The sequence below is a fragment of the Cavia porcellus genome, unplaced genomic scaffold (assembly GCF_034190915.1).
Source record: "Cavia porcellus strain 051 isolate PalLab524CR breed Dunkin Hartley unplaced genomic scaffold, mCavPor4.1 scaffold_32, whole genome shotgun sequence".
NCBI lineage: Eukaryota > Metazoa > Chordata > Mammalia > Rodentia > Caviidae > Cavia > Cavia porcellus.
Window position 1 is genome coordinate 29,172,822 of NW_026947515.1, and position 25,638 is coordinate 29,198,459.

Sequence of the window (25,638 nt, forward strand, 5' to 3'; positions counted from 1 at the left end):
TACACTGAGGGCTGGGAGCAAGAAGTAGCACATGGTTCAGCATAGTCCCCAGCCTATGGTCAACACTTAACTAATGTCCACTGACGTAATGAACAAGTGGAGTAGCGATCTGGCCATGTAGATACTCACCAGGTGCTGGGTAGGGCTGGAAGTAGGGAGAAGTCAGGTGGCCTTGGCAGTCAATGGTATGGCAGCCGAGCAGGGCCCATGGTGGAAGAAGAGCAGTATGCTTGTGGTAGTAAAAGAAAGATGTCCACAGCATTTTGGTACAGGTAGAATGGAACAGCTATTTCCTGAACTAGGAGGACTATGAGGTTAAGACTGGTTGAGGGTGTGGAGCTATGTGGAGTTTGAGGTCCCTTTAGAGACCCCATCCCAGGGAGCGCCATGCGGAGGCATCCCTGGATAGACTGACTGAAACCTGGAGGCGTGAGTGGCTGGGGAACAGAGCGGGGCCTGCACTACAGGGCTTTGCAAGGCCCGGTGAACAGGAGAAAATGAGGAAAACCTAGAGCAGTGTGCTCTGGATGGGGGGTGGGAGGAAGTGTCCCGGTCTGCAGGTGAGTGTGCTGCCGAGAAGATATGCAGTGAAGACTGTGGACAGACCTGGGTCCACCGTAAGGGCATTGGTGGCTCTGCACAGCATTTCAGTGTGGATGCTGCACACTCATAAATGACTTTAACCTCCCTGAAGAGCAAATGAGGAAACATACAAGTGGAGAAACCCAGGACCCACACCTCTTCAGGAGAGCAGAGAGATGGCAGGGAAGCTGCAGGGAGGTGTGACATTAAGGGAGCCAACCTTTGTTTGCTCTTTTTTTCCCTTGTATTATTCTTTGTCTCTCTCTCTCTGTTTTAATGCAGGCATTTTTTGAGTTTGTGTGTTGTCTTAATTACTTTTCTTGTTGCTGAGAGAAAATACCTGATGCCCAAAATTAAGGGAGGAAAGATTTATCTAGCTCACAGTTTGTAGAGGTTTCAATCCATAATTGGCTGACTGTAAGGCAGGGTGGCATGGCAGAGAACAGTTCATGATGGGCAGATGTAGCAAAGCAACAAGAGACCTTAACAGCATCTGCCTACCCCCTTTTATATTGTATGTAGGCTGCCAGCATTAGGGCAGTGCCACACCAGTCAGTGGACTGACTTAGTAACCACATACCCTTAATCCCAGCATTACGCACTCTAGATCCAGCCACCTCTGAAAGAGCCCCCACTCTGACCTCATGAGGCTCTGTGGGAACATCTAGAACCGAACCATTACATGTGTGTACTAAGGGGGATATCCAGCAGTTTCTGAGGGTGGCCCTTAAGTAGTGGTGAGAGGGAACAGGACTCAGCAGAGGCAAGCAGGGATACCATGGAGGGGCATGGATAGTGGTCTCAGGAGGGGCCAGCAGAGGCGGAAGCTGAGTTGGGGTAAGATGGAAACATATTGCCCAAACCAGTGTAGGGAGAACAGGTATGCACACATACAAACATGTATATACACATGTATACCCATACACATGTACAAAACATGTACATAGGGCTGGAGATGTAGCTCAGCGGCATAAGTGCCTGCCTTGCAAGCTGACAGTCGTGAGTTCGATCCCGATAAAAACGAAAAAGACCAAAAAAAAAAAACATGTACATAGATACACACAATTACCCACATTCACACACACATGTACATATGCAGACATGCACATGTATGCACATAACGCATAAACATATACATGTATATACCTAACATGCACTTTTATACATGCACACATATATGTGCACGTGTAGTTTTTGTGCCTGCCATGCCTACCAGTTTTGTAGCTATGTTCCTTTCATAGAAAGGTGGAGTTAGCTATAGAAGGTGAAACACAAGTGCAGTATGTGAGTCAGTCATGCAGGATGGGCTGAGGATGGGGGAGCGTGCGTGTTTATTCTGAGCTGTTGCTGCTTCCCCAGCTTTCCTCTCTCTCAGGGAAACAAAAGCTTCCTGTGCTCCTGTCACTGAAGGAGCCGGGACTCTGATGACTCAGTTCATTACAGTTAACTTGGCAGAGATGCAGTGGGTGTTGATGGACAGCAAGTGTCCAAGTGGTTTAAACAAGATATTTAGTTCATCAGTGTAAGAAGTGAACTCTTCTGTGCTTGACTATGAAGAACAGGACCCCAAGGGAAGTAGCTGTGGCCTCTGCCCCAAGGTGGCTTGTGCCTGGTGGGATGAAAGCCCCACAATTTAGGATGCAGGAGAAAGTACTTTGGACAGAGGTGACCAGGGCTGTTTCATAACACACAGATGAAAAAGCTGTGAGGACTGGGACTGTGACGGAGAATAACAGCTGCCCTGAGCCTTAGAACATGGAAGTGGCCCAGGTATGGAAGGGTAGGAAGAACGTTTGATGAGAAGGAATGTGGGGTCAGGCCAAGACTTGGGAACAACTTGAAGCTTTAGAAGACTGTATGAGAAGCTTAAGTGCTCAGTCAGTACTTGTTAAAAGCATCCATGCAGCCTTGGATACAGAATCTTGGAGCAGGTCACCATCAGCGCTGAAATCCAGATCCTCTTCTGTGATGCAGAGCTTGTTTCCTTTCTAATAAATGCTGGCTGCTGTTGGAGGTGCAGAATTGGCTGGTGGCTCCATGGGCAAGGCAGTTGTGAATTGTGGCTCTCAAATCTGTAAGCATGCCATGTGGAGCACTGCTGCTCCTTCCAGGGGAGAGACAGATTGTGCTGCTGAGTGCCTCCCTGTGACAGCAAGTGTGGGTGCAGCTCTTGGTCACAGCCTCTGTATTTAGGCTGCTCAGTGAGCACTAGGACAGGACACTGCTTTCCTCCAGTGTCTGGGAGCTCATCATGTGGGAGATCAAGGCCTTCCCTCTTCCTGAGGTACAAGGTTGCAGAATTTTAAGTGTTTTCTTTTCTCTAGTTGTTGATTCAATCTAAGAGCAACTGGAGAGTGGAATTTTGTTATAATTTCTAATTAACTATCTTCACTGAATCGTTGAACGGTTTTGGAACATTTAGAATCTGCTGAGTTGCCAGTAGCTAAATGGGCTTCAAATAATGGTAAACTCAGGAAAACTGTGGTAAACACTGCTAAAGGCAGCTATAGCTGGCCTGTGAAGCACAGTCCTGAGTTGTCACCTACCAAAGTGACATCACTATACTCTGTGCAATTCAGTAAGCCCCTGAATTAACAAGCGAGTTCTGTTCCAGGGGAGCATTTGTAAGTCAGATTCATTTCTCAGTTTGACAAAGTGAGTCTTAGACACCTTTGAAACAGATATATAGTATAAAACATTAAAAATCACACACAAAACTTCTGTAAAAAAAACTTTTTACTTTTACAGTTAAAGTAGTGGTATAGTACTTCTGTGATTTGTTCACATAATGCAAGATCCATTCATATCTGTGAAAGGCGCAACTCGAATGCTCTTGAATCACAGGCTCACTGTATTTCCGAGCTCCCAGCAATTGGTGCCACCTGGTTTTTTAAGTTATTTAATTCTCTCTCTCTCTCTCTCTCTCTCTCTCTATATATATATATATATATATATATATACACACACACACACACACACACACACATAATTATTTGAGTTACGTATTTAAAATACTACTTGAGCTTGGATCTGCTCTTTTGGTTATAGTGATTGTCAGGTGCTAGGTCTTTAACTGTTGATAGAGTTGGACAAGTAGTGGGAGCTTCACTTTGAGAGTTCATCTTCCACTGAACTTTGCAGCAGTGTCTTTTCTAGTTAGGTGTCATTGGATTAAGAATTAAAGTTGATTTATGGCAGAACTTAAATGTATTGTTAAGGAGATGGTACTCTCAAAATTCACTCCTTAAGGGTGCCTCTGAAATATTGGTGTTCTGGTCTTCTCATGAGAATGTCTTTTATGCATGTTTGAGAAGGGACAGAAGCAGCTTACTGTCAGTCTGATTTGGAAAAGAAAGGCAGATGCTGCCCTGGGCTAGCAACAGTATGTCTGAAGCGAGCCACAGGCCTGGGGACTGCCACGCTGCCGAGCACCTCAGTCCCATGTGGCCTGCATGTGAGAAGATGCAGCAGATGTCATTTTTGGAGCTGGGGCTGAGAATTAAATCTGAGGATTTTCTGAACCTGTGCCAAGCCCTCCACAAGGCTATGAGGAGCCCCCCAGTTCCTAGGATAAACACTTGTATGCAGGTGCTGCTGCACTGGGCCCTTGCTGCATAGAAGCTGGAGTGTCATACTGGCTGCCTTCACAGTCCTGCAATTAATGAGAGCCTCATGTGCAGCCCTGCTTCCACAGAATAATTCCAGTTAAAGAGTCAATATCTCAGATGGATATGTAGCTAAAACAGCGTATAGGCAGTAACTCATCTGATAAGACGGATTTTTTATTCTTGGGTCAGCAAGCCTGAAAATAATGTTCATTGACAGAATACTTTGCCTCAGCTGTAAGAATTGTGTTTTTAACGCCTGCCACAGTGACACACACCTGTAATCCCAGCCTTTGGGAGGCTGAAACAGGAGGATCCCTGTGAGCTAGAGGCCAGCCTGGGCTACCACATGAGCTCAAGGCCAGCCTGCACTGCGCAGCAAAACCTAGTCTCAAAAAGACCCCCCCCCCCAAAATATATATATATATATATATATATATATATGAATAGCCATTTCTTCCTACTTAGCACTGATTCCTTTTTAATCACCTGTCAGCCATCCTTATATTTCCATGCCCAGTGGTAGTTAGTGGTGCTTATTAAAATAGTGTCAGTCTGCCAGCAACTCCAGACAGGTATCTCCAAGGCTATGTCTCACACTTCATTACTCTGCTTCATTCTGCTGAGGAGCACCTAGCCTTCCTGGCACCCACATTGGTATAGATGTCCACTCTATTCCATCCCAGCCATCCTCCCGCCAGCCTGGTCATCAGGGACACTTCTGTGCAGGCCTTCCCACCCCCCTCAACAGTGCCACGTTGTGGGCTTGTGCTGTGCTCAGATGCCTCTGCAGCCCACGGATTCCTTGCCTGGCCCCGTGTGACTCATGACTGATGAGCTGTAGCCTAAATCATGCCCAGACCAGTCATCTGGCGTGGGAGGGTCGATGCCGTGGACCTGGAAACTAATTTCCTGTGCAGAGCTGTTGCTCTGCTGATCTGTGTTAGTTTATACAGCCAGAGTCCAGGAAATTATTTTAAATATGATTTTGCTGTTCCTTTTTACAAGTCCTTATGTTATTGGTGGTTGCACAGTAGCCTGGATGTCCTCAGTGCTGCTGAGCCCTTAACCTGCATCTAAAATAGGCAGCACAGGGCTAAGAGTATAGCTCAGTGATAGAATAGTTACCTGGCTTATGTGAGGCCCTGGGATTGATTCCCCAGTGTTGGAGTCAATTAATAGATAGCTAATATGGCAAATTTTCTGTTACATATAATTTACTATAATAAAAACACCCATTTTCTAGAAATTGCTATTTGTAATTAAAAGGTTTATATTTTATTATTCTGCATACATGTATTTGACTTGTACTTTTGGTTTAATGTTCTTTTATCAGAAGGGATTATTGATAAAACACAAAGCCTTTAGTACCTTGCATTTGAGAAATTCAAGATGTTAAGATAGAGTTTATGGGTACTACAAGATCACATTTGTTATGGTATGTATCTGGGTGTCTCCCCAAAGCCTCATGAGGTCATGGAGGAGCTGGAATTTTTAGAGGCAGCTGAATCTAGAGTTTGTGACTGGTTCATTGTCTAGGACTGGGATTGGCGGTGTGAGTGCTATACCCTCACGGGGGCAGGAAGCCTGTGTACATTGGAGGGAAAGAGCTTTGCTCATCTCTTTTGCCTCCTTTGGCTCTTGTTGCTTTTGTATCTTCTACTGCCAGAAACTGTGGCCCCGTGCCACACCGCCCTGCCTTAGAAGCAGTGGAGTATTGACTTATACCTCCACGAAGTATGAGCAAAATAAACCTTTTTTCCTTCCTTAATTTTGGACTTCAGGTATTTTGTCTCAGCAATGAGAGAAAAGTAACTAAGACAACACTGTACACTATCATCAGTAAGCTGCTCCCCAGGAGCCAATATAGCTTTCTGTGGATTTGATTTAAAAGGTGCTGAGTGTGCTGCATGGAACATTGGTGTTGCAGATGCCCGGCAGAGGCTGGAGTGAAAAGTGGCCTAAAAGCAGAAGTACCTTGTTGGCACTTGAGCCTTGTCCTCAGCTGGCAGCTGAAGAGTTATGTTGCTTCTCGAGGCCTCTGCTTCCTTGTTGCTGAAGACCTTTGAAAATGGAGATGAAAGCTACCTACCTCATCAGGATGTTGTCAAAAGCATATGCAGTGGTACACATGAAAGAGCTTTGAGAAATATTAAGAACTGTGCAACCAGAAAGAATTATTAGTAAGGAGCAAAAATAGTGATACATAAACGTACTTTGCAAGACATGAAATGTTAGTGGCCCTTGGTGGTGAAGCGTGGTGCTGCTGGACTCAGTCCACCTTCCTCGCTGCTCCTGGGGATTGCAGATGTGTGGCACTTTCACTTCTCAGAGATCTGCTGTTGTCAGAGTCAAAAGAAATGTCATCATGCCCATGTGGTATTTATGAAATAAGCCCAAGAAATGGCTTAAATAACAAATACTTTAAAAGCTCTAGAGGCGGAAGGATCAGCATTCTGTAACATAATTCTCCAGATCTTTGTTGCTGAGTGGCCTGATAAATGAATAAAACTGCATTAGAAGGTGGTTCTTCCTGGCATTAAACTTTATTTTATCAGGCTCTAGGCGGAGCTATATTACCCAGTACCCCTAACCTAAGGGAGCTGGATTAAATTTGGGCTTGTGGTAGATCGCTGTCATCATGGGAAATAATGGGTACTCCCAGGCTAGTGAGTGATGGCATTCTGAAAGTTGTGCCTACCTGTACGATCGATATTTTCTGAATTTGATTTTATTATTTTAAATATTATGTCAGGGCTGGGGATTTAGCTCAGCGGCATAAACACCTGTCTTGCAGGTGGTCATGAGTTCGATCCCTGGTACCCATAAAAAAGAAAAAAATTATGTTCAGGCACTATAATCCAGGCCAGCAGAAAAAATGCAAGCATTTTTCTAGCAGCCTGTGCTTTCGTCAGGTTTTTTTTTTTTCATTTCCTTCAACCCTGTATTTGACCCTTGCAGTGCTGCCGACGGGACTTGGGAGCTCACACTATTCTTATGCACCCAGAGCTTCCCATGCCTTTTGAGGATCATCCCAAGACAACTGCTGTGCACTGCCTTTCTGCGCCTGAGCTGAAGTGCTTCCTGTGGTGAAATGGTCCTGACATTGTTCTTCACTATTATTTTCAGGAGCAGGCAGAGCAATGTATGTGCACAGCCCCTTGTGCATTTCACTTAAATTTTACTGCCCCAAATCCTGTGCATTCTTGTGAACGTCATTATTTCTGACAATGGCAGCAAAACCTATGGTAGACTTAACTCTTGTCACACACATGTACCTTTTGAAGCAGAGAAGAGAAAACAAAATGCACATGCTAGAATAGCTGTGTTTGGCGTATAGGGTTTTGTTTTCAGTTGAATACTGTTCTTTGCTGGTTCTCTGGGAGCCCATCACATGTGGCCATGTGATAGGTTAAGATCAGTCAGTCCTATAATTTTTTTAACATTTAACTGTGTCTTACAAGTACTTTCTCTCATTGCTGAGACAAAATACTTGCATCCAAAATGAAAAAAGGAAAGATTTATTTAGTTTACAGCTTTTGGAAGTTTCAGTCCATATTCAGCAGGTTCCAAAACAGGGTGCCATGGCCAAGGGGCAACTGTTTATGGTGGCTGCAAGTAACAAGACCAAAAAGGGCAAAAGCATGCCTTCTTCCCTCCCTTACATAGTGTGCCTGCCACCTGCAGGTGCAGCATTCACACCACCAATCCCAGTGCTAGACAATGAACCAATCGCAAATGCTAGAATCAGCTGCCTTCAAAAGGCCTGCTTCCCATGACTGTAGGAGGCTTTGGGGAGACAGTTAAACAGAAACTACAACAGGCTGCATTGCATAGCTTATAAAATTTACACTTTTAATTATATTTTATTAAGTCAGAAGAAAATTTTGTGTGCATTCTCATAGTGCACAGTAATCATCTTGGAGACTGTCCTGCTGTCTTGGTGTGGTATCACCCTTGTGTCTTGGGGTCTTTGCCTCATGACTGAAGTAAAAATCAGACAGGTGTCACTACCTGCCTTCAATGGAGATTACATTTTTAGTTTTAAAATACAAATACTTTCCTCTCTGATTTCAAAATCAGTGCACATCTGTTTGTAGAACATTTAGAGAAATGTAAAGATAGACAAAAATTAAAAATTCACTTTGAACCACCCCTCTGCTTCTGCTACTAAGTCTGCTACCAGAAGGACTTGGGAATGAGTTAATTATCAACCTGGAGGGGAGAATTCAACCATCAGCCTTTCCCAGAAGGGCTCAGTGGTGAAAAACCACAGCTTGAGGCCTTCGTTGAGTCTCCTTTCCTTCTCATTCCAGTGCAGCTCATCCTCCAGCTAAGCCAGCATCTTCTGTGTTCTCCCCGTAGGTTGCAGCAATCAACCCAAATCACCCACTTGCCCAGATGCCCTTGCCCCCATCGATGAAGAACTGCATCCAGCTGGCGGCCTGTGAGGCTAACGAGCTCCTGCCCATGATCCCTGACCTCCCAGCTGACCTGTTCACATCCTGTCTCACCACTCCCATCAAGATCGCCCTGCGGTGGTGAGTGCCCTTGTGGGCTGGGATTCGAATGCAGGGGTCTAAGTTGGCTGCTGGAGTTTTCAGAGCCCAAGTTGCAGTGAGGGCGTGCCTTGTCTTCTCTTGGTGTCATAGAACTCTAGGTGGATACCGGGACTTATCTGAGAGTAACAGGTTCTTCCTCCTGAATCAGGTCCTGTGCTGTTTCCTGCTTTGTGGTTTGCAGGAATACCATGTGCACATCCTTGCTAATTGTGGAAGCGTTGTTACATAGTACCAGTATTGATCATACAGATAACTGACTTTCCTAGGTAGGGCTATTATAACAGAAGAAGTTGCTTATGTCCTGTTTCCTGCCACCATTCTGTTCGAGCTGAGCACTGGGAAATTGCTGAAGAAGTGTGTTTGAGTATCCAAACAGGAAAACCTGCCTTTAAGACCCACATCACTGGCAGTCTTTGCCACAGGATTTGTGGATGTATTCAGCTTCCTCCCAGGCCACCCTGCCACTCTTTAGTGTCTTCTTTTTCATTTTATGTATTGGTGAGAAGCTTGCATATAGTAGTGGGTCCCCAGTAAATCGGTAGAGTCTCTCTAGTGGGGTCAGTAAGAGCCACACAGCAATCCTGTGCACTGAACTGTCAGTAGGATGCCTGCTTTTGATTCTGTCCAGACAGCCCAGCAGCAGAAACTTAGTCTCTTGGTCTCATGCCCACATCTTGGAGACACTATGGAGGAGTTAACCAGGAGCTAATGATGACAACAGAGGGATTAGCCCTGGGGAGACCCTTCTGGGTGACCATGCCTGGGGCAGGGGTGGCAACAGGTTGCTGAGCTGCTGTGTTGAGGAACTGGCCTTCTTGCTTTTCCTGTGCAGCCAAGCCTGTATAGGAGGTCATATGAATGAGGCTGACTGAACCACAGCCCCTGCTACCTGTCTTCCTTCTCCACTCCCAAAACTCAGTCTTGGTGGTACGTTGGTACGGGGGTTCCTTCCTATATTTCTTGTCTCCAAGAAGTTAGGGATGAGGAGGAGAGGGGCTGGCATACCACAGCAGGCATAGCTGTGTCTCTGCTATCTGAACTTTCCCTACCATGTCTGCCAGCAAAGTCCAGGTCTCTGCATGGTACAGCCTGTTATGGCAAACTAGATACCCAAGGAGTATGGCCACCACGTGGAGGTGATCACAAGTTACATGAGGTGGCATAACTGTAAACACAAGTGTAATTTACATAATGGAGGAGACATGGTGGGTACCAGTAACAAAAAGTGTCAGAAATAGTATAAGAAAGGACTAAGGCTGAGAGTATTAGAGGACCTCACCAGAGAGCATGTGGGGACAGTGGGCTGGCAAGGAGGCAGAGGGTACAGGAGCACACTTGAGGACACAAGAAGAAAATAGGGTACCAGCCCACAGGGAAGATTCCTTCTGAGAGAAACAAAACATGGCTGCAGGGAAGCTGCCCAGAACTGGGAAAGATCGAAGCTGTCAGACCAAAGGGGCTCAAGCCAGCAGCATCCAGGGGGTAACTCACCTCAGCAGGAGGTGAGAAGATACAGGGAAGACAGCCTTACTGGAAGCCTTGTTGCTTTTGCGCATTCTGGGCCCTTACTCCTTTTTGCATTGTTGAAGGTCTCTATGTGTCAGTTTCTGGGAGCCTTGTTCCTTTTACCTGCTGGTACTGTGTGTTGATCACTGGATAGTTCATGGGTGAGTCCCCATGAACCATCACCACATGGAGAGCCCTGGTCTCCATGACCCAGGGGTTTGTGCACTTGGTCCATTGTCCAAGTTACTAAGTTTTGGCTGCTACTGAGTGAGCCACACTAGCACCAGAGTGTGCATACAGTGAGCACCTAAGGCAGGTCTTTGGACCTCATCTTTCAGGTGAAGAGATGATATCTCCTGAAAGTTTTTCTCTCTCAGTGGATACCTTATGTAAAGCCACAAACCCCTGAATATTCCAGGGTGATACATGACCAAACACTGAATAAAATGTATGACATTGAGGCAGCAGTGTTCTCAGGGGACAGTGAAATCCTTAAGGGCTATGGGGTCCTAAGAACTAGCAAGAGCTAAAAGTGGAAGCTGAGTGTCACCTATGGCAAGGTGCGTACAGAAGCAGAGAGGGCGTGCAGACAGGTGTACATGGCGTGAGCAGTGCTAGGAGAGCAAAGTTAGGCTCATTAGACAGGGAAATTTCTGAGGAGCAGATCAGGTAAGATCAGAAGGTAGACCTGGTCAGATTGTGGGGTGTTGTATAATAGCATTGCCTGGGATTCTGCAGGGAACCCCCAATGGTTCTGCTTGGGGAAATAAGAATCATGGTCTAGAAGGATGCTCCAGCTAGCACTAGGGAGTTGTCCACTCTATTTAGACCGTTATCGTATCAGCAGTTATGATCAGGTGAAGGAATAAAGCCAAAAGGTGGAAAGTGACAGTGCCACCTGTAGGCAGGAGGGGCTGCAGGTGTATGCTGGGTCCACCACAGAGCTGGCCACTCATTTTCCCACCTCTCCCTTTAGATTCTGTCATTACTGCTTCAGTGTACGCCAATTCCAAGTTGGATACAGCACACTGCTCTCCTGGGCTGGGTGCTAGGGGAATGGATATGCAGGGACAGAGGGAGGAGAGAGATAAAGCACCAGTGGAGCCCATGTCTGCCCACACTTCCCTGCCACACCACTCCAAGCGGCCTATTGCCAGGCCCAGAGTATTTCACAGAGTGGGTAGGTTTCTCTCTGCTACTGTGTTCTCTCATTGGGAGAGGACAAGGACTGCCTTTACCATGTACTGCTGTGTACTCCTAAAGAGGTATGCTTCCTTACAGAGGCTAGTCACCCTTGGAGTTTGCCAGGCAGGCCCCTGCCCTCTGATTAGGCAGTTGACTTTTTACCAAGACAGTGACACATTATTGACTGCCTGAAGTCCTTTTTGGAGTGAGGGCATAATTAAAATTTTTTAAAAGTGAGCATTGAATAGGAAGTACAGTGAAAGATAAATTGGATTAATACAGTGGCCATAACATGGACTTTGAAATCAGTAGACAACAGTTGTGGATGATGGTACCGAGATTATCATGGCCTTGAATACACAGTCAAAGGGCTTCTCAGGCAGGCAGATCTTTTACAGTGACCACTTTTTGCTGTACATTACTGAGGTGTTGAAATTAGATAAAATGAGACAATTTGTAGTATGTCCTTTGCTTTGAATGGTAGCAGAAGAAATGGGCACTTCTATATAGCAGCTGATTAAAAAGCACATTTTTTTTTCAAATGGAGAAGGGATTATGGCTTGTCAGACAATATTTATGCATGTTTTTTAGAAAGTTTTATTGTTTAACTTAAACATTAATTTTATATTTTCTACTTAAAATGGAATATACTGTACATTCCTTGTAGAAAATTTACTGAAAGGAAAAAATAAAAAAGAATAAAATCATCCAAGATTTTGCCATCAAAGGACAATGAGTTTTAACTTTTTGTTTACTGCCTATTAACCATTTTTTCTGTATATGTACACTCCAACATTGGTAATTAGATGAAATTTACCATTTCATATACTTAATCCTTAACATTATCATAAAGTTTCTTAAGTTAGAATCATCAGAAACTCTGAAGTGATCATCTTACCAGCTCACTATATTGATGCTCTGTGTTTTGTTTAGCCAGCGGGAGCTAAGGACAAAATATAAGTAGATGACACAGGTGTGTTCCAATAAAATTTCATTTACAGAAAAAAACTTTGGCCCAGATTTGGCCTTTGGGCTGTGGTTTGCCAGCTCTTGCTTTAGAAAAGGGAACCAGGTCCTAGCTGCATTCAGTAACTCGTGTACCAAAAAGTTACTGTGTCACATAAAGACAGTGACCAGGAAGCACTTACTGGCGCACGTGCACTCTTCTCTCTCTCTCTCTCTCTCTCTCTCTCTCTCTCTCTCTCTCTCTCTCTCTGTCTCTGTCTCTGTCTCTCTCTCTCTGTCTCTCTCTCTCTCTCTCTCTCTCTCTGTCTCTCTCTCTCTGTCTCTCTCTCTCTCTCTCTCTCTCTCTCTCTCTCTGGCTTGCTCACTGTTGCTCTCTCTCACCCGTGATGGTTTTGAAAGTCAGTGTAAACTCACTGATTGATTATCTGGGACATGGTGCCTACACAATGTTATGTGCTTTGTAAACAACACAGCTTTGTGTGTATAGAGTGTGTGTGTGTGTGTGTGTGTGTGTGTGTGTGGTGGCAGCAGCTTGTGGGGTTTTTTTTTTTTTTTTTTTTTTTTTTTTTTTGGTCTTTTTCCTTTTTATCGGTACCAGGGATCGAACTCACGACTGCCTGCTTGCAAGGCAGGCACTTATGCCACTGAGCTAAATCTCTTGCCTCGGCTTGTGTTTTTATAAATCTCATTTGATGAAGTAATTGTTGGAAGGTAGCACTTTCTGATTTTTTTCCATTCTTGCTTCAGTCTTATTTTCAGAAACTGATTTCAATAATTGTGAAATGAACGATTGCATTGGTTTCTGTATAAGTAATTACCTTACCGAACATATATATTAACATAGTATAAGGATCTAAAATATATTTTCTCCTTTGCCTGTTTTCTCTTTCTCTGATTGAGTGCTATAATACCATTTTAAATTTATTACGGGTATATTTGTGCACTCCTGAAAATTATGACTCAATGTGGTTATTCACTGTGAGACTTGCTAGGAAGTAGATTGAGGCTTGTTGCCTTGCGCAGCATGCAGTCATGTTGTCTGTTAATGAAAATGATGGTTGCTATTTTTGATTGACTAGAGGTCAAAAAACTTATTTCCTTCCTTACAGTTAAGTTGAGGAATATCAGAGAGTTTAAATGGTAATAGCACAGTGTTGGTGTATTTCAAAGTGTAGAAAGTTTTGCTGCCACACTTACCTAGGAAGAGATTGCAAGTGTGCACAAGTTCTAACGTGGGTAGGATGTGAAGCTTGCTGTGTGTTGTTTTATCTGGTGAGACTGAGCAAAGTGCATTGCTCCCCTCACTTCAGATACTGCTGTGACATTTGCTTCATATTTTTTCTTGATGATTCAGCCAAGAATCAGCAAAAGTTGACTTTAGACATATAAGTTGTTGCAGTTTTGCTTGATAAGGTTAACAATTTGCTCTCTGAGGAGTCTTTTACAATCCAGGTTGTTTGCTGGAGATCAGACTTCCTGCCCACTTGTTCAATATCTCATGTGTTATGATCTTATCGAGCCCCCTTTTAAAAAAAAATGAAGGCCTTTGCCCCTCTGGTGCTTTGGAAGGGTGAGAAATCTGTTGTCGATCCTGCCTAGAGCATGCCTTGCTTTGTTCCTCAGACCTTGGTGGAAGAGGAGTTGGATTTGGAATCTTGTTTGTGGACAAATGTTTTCTCGTTTGGAGACCTTCACCTAGGGAGTCAGCCATCCTCTCCTTCTGTGCAAACCCTGCTGCAGCACCCAGGTTACGTAATTTATTAGAGTACTACCTTGAGGACATCAAACTCTCACTGCCTCAGCGTCTTCCAAGTACACTCAGTTAAGATGAACATAATCATGTATGAAGATAGAGCTTGCTTTTAAAAAGTTGACATGTAGATATCTGATTTCTGCTAGCCTGAAAGACAATGAACACACCCCCTGCCAGTCCCTTCACTGAGGCCCATGCTAGAGTGCTGATGGGTCCTGGGGTGACTCCACTCGGGAAAAAAAGCAGGCGTGGAGAAATAACTCTTGGAGGGTCTCCCCAAGGGTGAGGTGCAGCAGGTAGACATTGGCACAGTAAGGTCCTCCAGGTGCAGCTGAGGCAAACCAAAGAGGGCTCCTGTTTGTGTATTTGGCTCTTCTCCCCTAGCCCTGGATGCTGCCACTGCTTTGCTGTGTGTGAGCCCAAAGAGGACAGGGAATGTTAGAAGAAGGAAGAGTAAATGGGCAATTAGGAGGAACAGCCAGCCGAATATATGGAGTGTGTGAAAACACCAAGTATAGTTGAAAAGATAAGCTAAGAAGTGGCTGATAGATGTAACCAGAGAACAAATCAGAGAGCTAGGAGGATGGTCAGGGCCTTCTCACTAAGATAGTGTTGGAAAGAACAAGAGGACCGCAAAAACCAAAGAAAACCGAATTGCTGATCCTAAAACCCAAAAATCTTAGCGTGTTACAAATGCCCACCAAAAGGATGAAAATAGAAAGTATATAATTTTCACATGAGGAAAGAAAAGTATCTTATCACCAAAAGAAGGGAGAAAAGAGTGCAAGTGGAAAATATGAAGTAAGATAACTGAAAGAGGTTTGAGATAAAAATGGTTACCTGTAAATGAGTTGAATTCATTCCTCAAAGGACAAAGACCCTTATGATACAGCACTCTCTAGGATACACATTAAAAATAAAATACTTAAATAGTTGAAAATCAAAGGAAGAAAAGAGAAATATAAACAGACAAAAAGCTAGAATGGTAATTTTAATGCAAGTCAGAGCAGAATCCGAGATAAAAGTTAGTGAAAGACTTCACTGCCCCGTGTATTTGCTTTTGGTGAACTGAATGTCTGGGGTTGCCTTTTGCTTAAGTGTTTTCCTTTGTCCTCCAGTCTTGCTTGTAATGTCTGGACCAAGTCTGACACAAGAAGAAAGAGAAAATGTGGATAGGCTTAGCATACAGAAGGTCCTGGGCTCAACCCTCAGGACAGGAGAAGAGGAACACTCACAAAGAAAACTCTTGTTCCAGACATATATTCTGAAAAGTTCCATAGAACATTTAAGAAGGAAAACACCATCCTCATACAAACTTTTCAGAAAGTAGAGGAAAGGAGGCATTTCGCATCTCTTTCTAAAAGGTGGGCTGTACTCTAAAATCCAAATCAGACAAGGACTTTGCGAGGAGAGAAAAAAGGACCTACAGATGAATGTGCCTTATGAACAAGAGTATTAAAATTCTTCACACAATATTAATAAAGCCAATAATATTTAGTAAAGATAATGTGTTAACATTATACAAGTAAGTTTTGTCTCAGAAACTTAAGACTTGTTTGACATTTGAAGATCAGTAAATGCAATTCATTGTAGTAATGTAATAAAGAAGATCATTGATAATCTCAGAAATGCAAGAAAAACATTTGACTAATGCTGAATCCACTTGCACCAGACCTGTTGCACACACTGGAAGAAAAGGAAATGGAATTGTCCCCAGCTTCTCCAAGCAAAGAGGTAGCATTTCTTGCTGGCACTGTCTTGAATGGTGCAAAAAAGCTGCACATTCCCCCAGAGAAAAGAAACCAGAAGAGGTTCACTTTCACTTTTGCTGTTCTACCACAAGTGGAAGTCCTGGTCCTGCAGGACAGCTGGAAACAGTAATGGGCAGACAGACTGCCAGCAGAAGTAAACTTCACTTTTTTTTTAATAGACAGCCTGGTTATATACACAGAAAACCATGAGAAGTAACAGAAAGTCACTGGACTAAGAGTTCATTTTAGCAAAGTTCTAGGACACAAAGATAATTCTCCAAAAATCAGTTGAAATCAATTTATTTTAAAAATTATAATTACTATGACATAAAAATTCTGAAATACTTGTATACAAGATGAGTACACAAGAGCTAACAACACATCACTGAAAAAAATGAAAGAAAACCTCAATAAATGGAGGACTATTTTGTACTGCAAGATTGAAACCATAGAATTTAAAAATATTAATTCTTCTCAGCTTCATCTGCAGATTCAGTGCAATCCCAAAATCAAAATCTTGGCATTAAAAGAAAGAAATTCAAGTTGGTTTTAAAACTTAAATAGAAATGTAAAGGTCCTGGCCAGGACACTTTTGAAAATATGCACATGGTGCATCTCCAGTGTGAGTGTCAACCAAGACAGCGTGATGCTGGCGGCAGGACACCAGTGCCAATGGCTGCTGCAGGGCTCACAAGTAGACCCCACATGTCCACTGTTTCTTTTGGGGAAAGATACTCAGGTAACCCAGTGGGGAGGGACTGTTTTCCAATGTGTGTGGTGGAATAACTGGCCGTACCCACAGTGAAAAACTAAAAGACAAAAAGAGCTTTAATCTGCATTTTATACCATGTAGAAAAGCTATTACCTGTATGAATTACTACATCGATACTACTGAAAGATTAAAACTAAATGAAAACATAGAAGAAAATTTTTGTTCAGTATAGTTAGTAATGGTAAAAGCTAAGAAATGATGCTAAATTATTGCTAAATTAGGCACTTAAGACCTTTAAAAAATCAAAGGTAAGAAAAGTATTAAGTGAATGGGAGGGGTCTTGTTATGTCATTCAGACTGGCCTTGAACTCACTATGGAGCCTCAAACTCAGGGCCTCAGCCTCCTGAGTGCTGGGATTACAGTGTATACCACCATACCCAGATGAACTAAGTGAATCTTTTTTTCAAAGGCATCTTGGATCATGTTGGGGAACAATGTATCTTTTAGTAATTTTCTGTTGGTTCACAGATTTTCTTATGTGTTGAGCTAAATTGAGAGCCATGAAGCACATTATCTTTGATTCCCCCTTGGTAGGCAGTCGCGTGGACTCAGGAGTCCTTTGTGAGAGTTGAATACATCAATACATAATGTACGTAGGTGACTCAGGGGTGGCAGGTGTATACAGAATATGCTTTCAGCATAAAAAGTGGTCAGAAGAGAATTAAGATTATATGCAGTTTAGCTCACAATTAGGCTTGCAAAAACCATCAGGTTATTAATGCAGTTGGAAGAAATAACTGAGTAAAATGATAGGAACAATGGTGAGCCCCAGTCTCATTCCCTCTCCCAGTCCTCCTGAATCCTGGCTAATGGGAGGAGAGTCCTGTGCTATCTTTGTGTAATGCCATCATCACTATGTTCTAAATTAGCATCAGTTCTTGTTGGAAGTCATATGCATCACACCACATTTAGAGAACCATTGTTTGTTTGTTTGCCTGTTTGAATCTTCCCACTGAATTTTTGGGTATTTTAATGGTAGTTTGACTTCTTATCTGATTTATGTACAGAACTCTGCACATACTTATAGCTTTAATCAGCAGTATTGTCATGTTGCACTTAAAAATAGTTGATGTATAAAACTGCATATTTAATAATGGATGTTCATGACCTTTGTGAAAATAAAAAAGCAATTGCTTGGTTCATGCTGCTTTAGGCATGTGTTGCAAAATGGACTTTCCTTCTTGTTTTGCTCATGCTGAAAGTGAACTGATATGCCTCTTAGATCTTTAGGGTGACAGAATCATATTGTCGTGTGTGACCTGCACAGGTGGTAGGTAACAAGCATTTCCAGCATTATTTTAAAGTGGTGGGAATTAATCCAAGGCATATCAGCCTCTGAGTTCTTGTTACTTGTATTCCCCAATGTTCCATATACTTGCTGCAGAGTAGTTTAAATAAGATTCAGAAGCCACTTGCATATACTCTGGGTCTCCATTTAACTCGACTTTCATGTTCAGTATTGTCACCATCACTTTTAGAACAGCCTGATGTTTGCTCATTCTGAGACAGAATCAGCAAATCCTTGTGAATACCTGTTCTGGTCCAGGAACAGACTTGTAAGTGCTTACATAGCAAAGACTTTGAGACCAAGTTGCTGTCTGCTAGGAAGAGTAGTTTAAAGGTGAGGCGCACAGTTTGATCAGTCTGCTCCTAAAGAGAGAGCTGAAGAGGAGAGTGCCCTGCAACTCCACCGGGGCAACATCTCCAACCTCCTGTAACGGGTTCGAGTGTACTGGAGAAGGAGGAGAGGGGACATTCTGCATATACTCCTCTCTTGGCCATGTTCAGGGCATGGCAGATAGCCCAGTGGAACAGGACTCTAGAGTATCTAAGGGCAGGCACAGTGACCAGGACCCAAGAAAGAGGGCGAGGCTCCTGAGTGTGAAGCTGTATGTAGCACTGGCTTTGTGACAGAAACTATGCCAGGCCTAGATCTGTCTCCAGAACCAGTGACACTGATCCCTACCCTTATTGTCTTGGCCGCTAGCATAGAATACCTGAGACTGGGTAACTTCCAGGAACTTATACCTGCCGTTCTAGAGGCTGAAGGATAGGCAGGTATCCTGCGGATAGAAGGAATGAGGAAAGGAAGCTATGGAAGAGCTCAGATCATGGGCGCTTTGCCTCTGAGAGAATGCAAGCAAGCTGGAGAGGGAAGGAGTCTTGCCACTGACCTGGAGGGGCTGGGCAGCAGGGAGAGTCTCTGAATTTGGAAAGCAGATAGCTACAGTTATATAAAGTGCTGAAAGGGAGCGCAAACAGAATAAACATACAAACCCAGACACCAGATGCAAGTATTCAGGTTGCTCTGGTGATAGGGCCACGTCGGTCAGAGGTAGGAAGCTGTGCATTCTGGCGAGATGTCATTGCACTGCTGAGGGTATTCTGGCCACAGTTGGTGGGGGGAGGTGAGCCACAGAGGCCAGTTGGTTCAGAAACCAGGAGAAACCAAAGACTAAAGTTAAGGCCAAGACAATAGGTCTTGGGCAAGAAAGTTGCACCAAGAAAGCTCCAATGGGGTAAAGTATGCCCGGTCAGGGCATGGTGTTTGTTGCTCAGCTTGAACAGAACACTCCCAGGCAACCTGTTTGCATGGTTCTGCTGAGCTGGACGATGGTGTGTGAGGGCACCATTGGCCATAGGGGCACCTCTGCCCCAGGGGTGAGGGAATGAGCTAAAGGTACCTTGGGACGCTTGTGGAGAGGCTAACAATGAGGTCTGTGAGAGAGCTGTGGTGCAAGTACTGGGCAGGTCAGCAGGATGAGCAGGCTTGCCCAGTGGAGGTCCAGCATGCATTGTGCGCTCTCTCTCAGTGGTCTTCACACGTGGATTTGTAACTCTTCACCAGTACATGTTTTGGTGCCCATAATTAATTTTGCTATAATAATTATAAAATGAGAGATCTTTGTCTTTTTCCCAGCTGTCACTCTTCTTTGCAGGTAATGTCATCAGCTTGAAAATCTTTCAGGCAGCCATGGTGCAATGAAGACTTGACCCAGAATGGTTGGAGCTCTGGTGGCCAGAGCCCGCTCAATTTCCAAAGGCCATTCACTACCAAGAGAAGTTAGAAATGGAGGAACCATCTCAATTGCAGTTTTAAGTAATAAAGATCAGAGAGAGTATCACACAGGGTGTCCAGCATGTAAACATGCTGATTAACACATTCCCTTCCTTTCTGTTGCTCCAGCCTTCTAAAAATAGAATGAAAATAGAGAAATGAAGCCCTTGGGATCTGGGTGGGTGGCAGCAGGTGGCACGTGAATGATCACACCTGTGACTGCAGCACCAGACTTCCCACTAGAGCTGGAGGCTGACGTGGGAGGCTTCTCTGTAGAATCTATGGAACACTCCCAGGCTGTTTGGGGGACATCCCTGGCCACTTAGACTTCCCTGCAGAATCCGTGGTCATTCTTCCTGGTTGGTGGGGAAGAAGAGCTTGGTGTAGTGACAGAGAGAGGAGCAGGGTTCCCAGGGCCCCACCTCATTCATCTCAGAGCACAATGTGCAAGATCTCTAGTAGATGGCTAGATGGGTCCTAACCCTGTGAGGCAGCCCGGGCAGTGCCATGGGTCCAACTCTTACGGTGCTGCTGATAGCAGCTGTTCTGAGCCCCTGCCCGGTGGTCATTAAGATCTATGCGATGCTGCCTTCTCTGTGTGCTCCTCTCTTCTTTATGGCTTCAGAGTCCATGGTGCCCATCAGAGATTCAAGAGCTTATGTTAGTCACCTGGATACAGAAATAGGGAACCTTTTAGAGTCTTCAGTAAGAGCTCACTGTGCCACACGTGCCACTGGTTTACCACCACTGTGATGGTGTCATCCATTTGTGACTGAAAATACTTTTCTTAAGGGGGAGCAAGCTAATGTATATTTAATTTTTATTGTATACCAGGCATAATTAAAACTTTTGGTTCTTTTTAATCTCAGTAATTCTGTTTTTGTTGGTCTATTATCCTCATTTTGTAACTGAAAACAGCTAAACCCCAAGAAGTTAATCCACCAGGGACCTATAGTCATTAGGTGGCAAAACTGAGATTTGAACCCAGGACTCTCGAACCTGAACTTTCTGTTTTTGACCAGCATTCTACCTTGTGATAATTACCATTAATGCAGCTTAATGAATGCAGGTCTTTTAATGTTAGATTTTCTCAGCCCTCACAGCGGAGTGTTGGCAGGCCCGAGTGGCCCTTCCTATCAGTGAAAGCCAGCATTTCGCCCAGGCTGCTTACTTGTTCCTGATGTTGCTGTTTCCCTTGCTCCCTAGTGTGTCCCTAAGGGTACTCTGCTTGAGGCAGGCTGGTGTGATTCTGCTTGCTAAATACTGCACAGGCATTCAAGGTGCCGCAGCTGCAGCTAAATCATGCTTGGTGAGCGGTGTCCCCAGTGAGTTTTAATACCCTCATTAGCATTGAGCAGTCTGTTCTGGCAGTGTGCAGGAAAGCGTCATTTAAGATGCCTCTTCCTTTTGTGGGTCAGTTTCTCCTACTCACACTCTCACTCCCGAGCCAGTTGTTAGACTGGAAGTGTGTTGGAAGGACCTCTCTTTGTTTTGATTTATGCCTGTGCTTTGCTCCAAGACAGCCCGCTGGGGGCACATTTCATACCACGGACTGGGCTGGAGCCTTTAACTGCTGCCTGTCTGGAGTGTTTTGTACACAGAGCGAGGCTGCAGCTTTATGTGTGCCAGGTGGCTGCTAGACATTGCTTGGTTTGCTTCCTCTGGCACAGGGCCCTTCTATGCGTGGGCGCTCTGAGCAGCTGACAGCCTGATGTGTAGCCTTGTCAGGGACATGTTGTCGTGGAGCTGTTGCCAGTAAATTGTTCTTCTGGAAGACAAGTGGGGTGCTATGCCACACTCACAGTATTGGTCGTACTGTGAAGCTCCCAGCCGGCTACCCGCTCCAGGTCCCCAGCAGACAGCTCCTGGTGGACAGGTACGAGCCATCCTCGTGCAGTGCTATGGCACAGGACCTCTTCTGAGACAAACCAGGAAGGATGCTGCCCAGGGATGGAGGCTCTTTACTACAGTCGACATACTCTTGTGTGTTTCCGCCTTTCCTGAGGGGAACACTGTTTGGAGTGTCTGTTAGAAACCCCTAGTGTCAAGCCAAGCATGGTGGTGCACATCTGTAATCCAGCACTCTGGGAGGCTAAAGCAAGAGGATCAACAACAATAACAGCAAAATAGAAATAATAAAGGGCTGGAGAGTAACTCAGTTTGAAGGCCCTGGGTTCAATTACCGGCACCAAAAAAGAAGAAAAAAGGATACACTCTAGTGATACGTGCTGTGTGGGCCATAACAGTCCCCCTAAGAGGCAGGAGCCTGTGTGTGGTCTAGTCTTTTCCACACCCCCCACCTCACCCCCATCCCAGCTTTAGGAAGCCACATCCCTCTCCAGTTGTGGGTTTTCCCCATAACACGTATATGATAATGATGTCCTGCCTCCCAGCAATTGAGGTAACAAGTGTAAGTAGCCAGGGTTTTTTGCAGGAGTGGAAACTGCAATGTAAATGCAAGCCTTCATGTATTAATTGTATAATGCTCAGTAATTTACAAAGCATTTTCCCATATGGTTGCACATTTGCTTTTGCTAATAACCCAGGAGTAGTGATAGCAGATGTAATGCAGGAAGCATCAGTGTATGATTGATAAGCAACCAGCCTCTCAGTGTATAACTGCCTGATATTATAGCCGATTTCCAGCAGAGCCCAATGGGAGGGTGGACCGTGATCTCAGACCTATGTCCTCTTCCCCATGGCTGCTGCTGCCTTCTCTAGTGCTGGTGTTCTTACAGGCTGCTAGACGTAGCCCTTGGTGCAGGCAGAGCTGGGCACTGTGATGTGGCTTGTCCTGAGGACTCCTTGTTTACAGGGTTCCAGAAGGTGCCTCCCAAGGTCAGGAGCCAGTGCAGCCTCTGTCCTCAGGACAATATTTAGCCTTCTTTTCTGGCTTGGAAAGATAGCAAGTAATGAAGTTGGTTTCTTAAAGTCTGTCCTTCTTCACCTGCACTATTGGTTCATTGTCAGCCTCCCTCCAGGCTCTGCACCTATCCACGTGGTCACTCCTGGCCTCCTGTCCAGATCTCCCTTCCCTTTCTTCCTGTCATTGCCCCTTGCAATGTGGTCAGTTTAGTTGCAAGCCTGGGCCCCCCGTTAAGCAGGAGTGCCTGCCCTAGCTGCAGGACGTTGCAACCAGACACTGGGGTCCGTAAGGTGAGGTACCTTTTCTGTCACGCAGGGCTCAGAAGAGCCTTTGGCAAGCCTCTACCCTTCTCATCTCCAGCCAGTTTTTCTCCCTTCTTGTTGTTTCATCCTTGGCTTTCCCCTTGGGCTTGTTCTTAGTCTAGATATTTTTACCTTGATTTTAGGCTCCTTCAGTTGTTTTCTTCTTCTCAGACTTTTCAGGGGGTACTTGAGAATAAGGAAGACAGCTGAAGAGCAGCAATTCAAGGGCGTGGAGTGGGCTCTGCTTCTACCCCAGCAGCACTCAGTTGGCACAGTAAGCTGAACAGGTGCGGGCAGAACCCTCATGTTTGGAGACAGAAAAGCTCGGCCCATGTGGCCCCATCCTGTGCACATTGCCAGGGCCCCCGGGCAAGCCTTTCTTCTCACTTACTGCATAGACCGCATTAACACAGCAGGCAGTGCAAAGGGAGATGTGGAAGAAAAAGTACCCAGAGCCCCAGCTATTTATCCTTCATCCTTTCTGTCCATACGTACATAATTTTACGCAGTTGAATTTATATCTAGTTAGTATTTGTTTCAAAAATTCAACAATTATTTAAGATTATTATTTTATATCACTATTCAGTGTTTTATTTTCCAACTTAATGTTCCATCATATTTATAGGCTGTATTACTTAAATATTTCCCTAACATCATAAAATTACAGTGTCTGTGAGACAAGACTTCTGTTCGTCTCTACAGAGCATAGAGCTTTTCATTTTGCATTATTTCTCCAAAAAACATTTCCAGGGAGGGGGTGAGTAGTTCAGTATGTTCAGTTTTACGGAGTTTTGGACTATGTATTAGCTCCAAACATACATGTACATCAGTGTTATTTTCAACACTATCTTATCTTTTTTTTTTTAGGAAGAAAAAGTACCTTACTTTGCATGTTGCAAAGGAACGGCCCTATTCTGTAGAGTTGGCCAGGCAATGTAAGAAGAAGTGGCACTGTGCGGTCAGAGTGAGATGGTTCCAGGTGACTGGCAAACACCAGTGCTGGGCTGCTGATTGGAATGACAGGGCAACTGCCTCCAACAGGGCGAGTCATACAGGAACAGTGGGACTTCCTTAGCTCCCTCTTGTTCTTCAGCATTAGAGTATATGTCAGTTTCTGGGCACTTCCAGATTTCCTGGTAAATATTTGTAACACATATTTGAACACTCAAGTATACAAGCAGGACTAGGACCAAGGTGCCTTTCTGAGGCCTGTCAGTCCTGCCACAGTAGTCCTCATGCATGTGCCCTGGTACCTCATCAGGTACCCCTCGTGACTAATGATGGTGGGTTTCTTTTCATGGGCCTCTTGTCCATTCACATAGCTTCTTGCAGAAATGTCTGTTCTGGTTCTTTGCCCATTTCCTCACTGGACTTTTCCATTTGGACTCATAAGAGATCTTCATATATTCAAATACGTGACTTAAAGACATTCTTCCTACTCTATGATTGTCTTTTCACTCCCTTGATAGTGTCCTTTGATGCAGAAAAGTTTCAAATTTTAAATAGGCATAAATTACCTATATTTTCTTTTGTTGGTTATTCTTTTAGTGTCATATTTAAGAAGCTACTACATAATCAAGCCAAAATCATGAAATTTTACACTTAAGATTTCACAAGTAAAAGTTTTATAGTTTTAGCAATTACATTTAGGGTTTTATTTTATTTTTTTTCTACTTTGACTACATTTTTTGTAAATCATATGATGAAGCCTTAAATATGCATACCTTGGACTTACGGTCTGTTTTTCACTTTGAGAAGGTTTCAAAGAAATAACAGATGTGTTGCTGCAATGACTTTGGGATTATGTTAAAGGAAAGATTAATTTCTGAGGTCAAAGAGGGGAAGATCTATGTGGGGCAGCATTCAACAGATAGTGGATGAGGTTAGTCTATTTTATGGAGCTTAAAATGCAGATGCATTATGTAGTTTATGAAAACAGGAACAGAAAATAAGAAGATTTGTATATATTCCACAAATGTTTGTAATTTTAATATGCGCATGAAAACTGTAAGAACATTTTATCTTTTATGGATTAATCAAGCTCTCAACATAATTTTTTTTCTTTTCTGCTTTTTTGCTGTACTGGGGATGAAACCCAGGACCTCCCACATGCCCAGCAAATACTCTACATTGAGCTGAACTCCCAGCCCCTAATAGAGCATTAAGACCACCCAGGTTTACACTTTTTTCCATGCCACCAGGTGTCAGGGCAGCTACCACTTGGATCCTGAATTTAATGGCAGGTGAGAATTGGTGTTAGAAAAGAAATCAGTCTTCTCTGAGCTGTGTGAAACTGTGTCCCCTATTCATTTTTCCCAGGAAGGAGGATTATCCCAGCTTTTCATATGCTTGGACCTCTTGGGAATGGTGATGACCCATCTCATTTGAAAATAGTATGAAAATTGCAATGAAATCTTTATTTCAATTTTTTTCCCATTTTGATGATGCTGGGGTTTTTTTATATATGTTTGTCAGGTACTTAAAATTATTGAAAGAATGTTCTTTAGAAATTGAGGTGATAAAACCACATTTCAGAAAAGGACAAAATAAGTCCAATCAAGAGGGTCTCTTGGCTGGTGAGGCCAGCATGTGGAGCTAGACAGGACCCATGGTTTGGACCAAGCAGATCAGCTTATACCCACCATTGTCATTGGGAAAGCAAAGTTGTAAGTTCATGCAGAAAGTGCAGAGACAACATGGGATGCACATCCAAGCCCATGCCCGTCCCC

The 25,638-nt window shown here is 44.0% G+C and overlaps 1 protein-coding gene across 3 annotated transcripts in view; it reads left to right on the forward strand.

Moving 5' to 3' along the window:
* Nucleotides 1–25,638, forward strand: part of Rptor (regulatory associated protein of MTOR complex 1) — a 366,523-nt gene that overhangs the window by 180,216 nt on the left and 160,669 nt on the right. For all 3 annotated transcript variants that reach the window (XM_003464795.5, XM_063241865.1, XM_063241866.1), the window contains one exon: nt 8,553–8,728. In XM_003464795.5, coding sequence (XP_003464843.1) covers nt 8,553–8,728 — 176 coding nt within the window. The remainder of the gene's footprint in view (nt 1–8,552; nt 8,729–25,638) is intronic.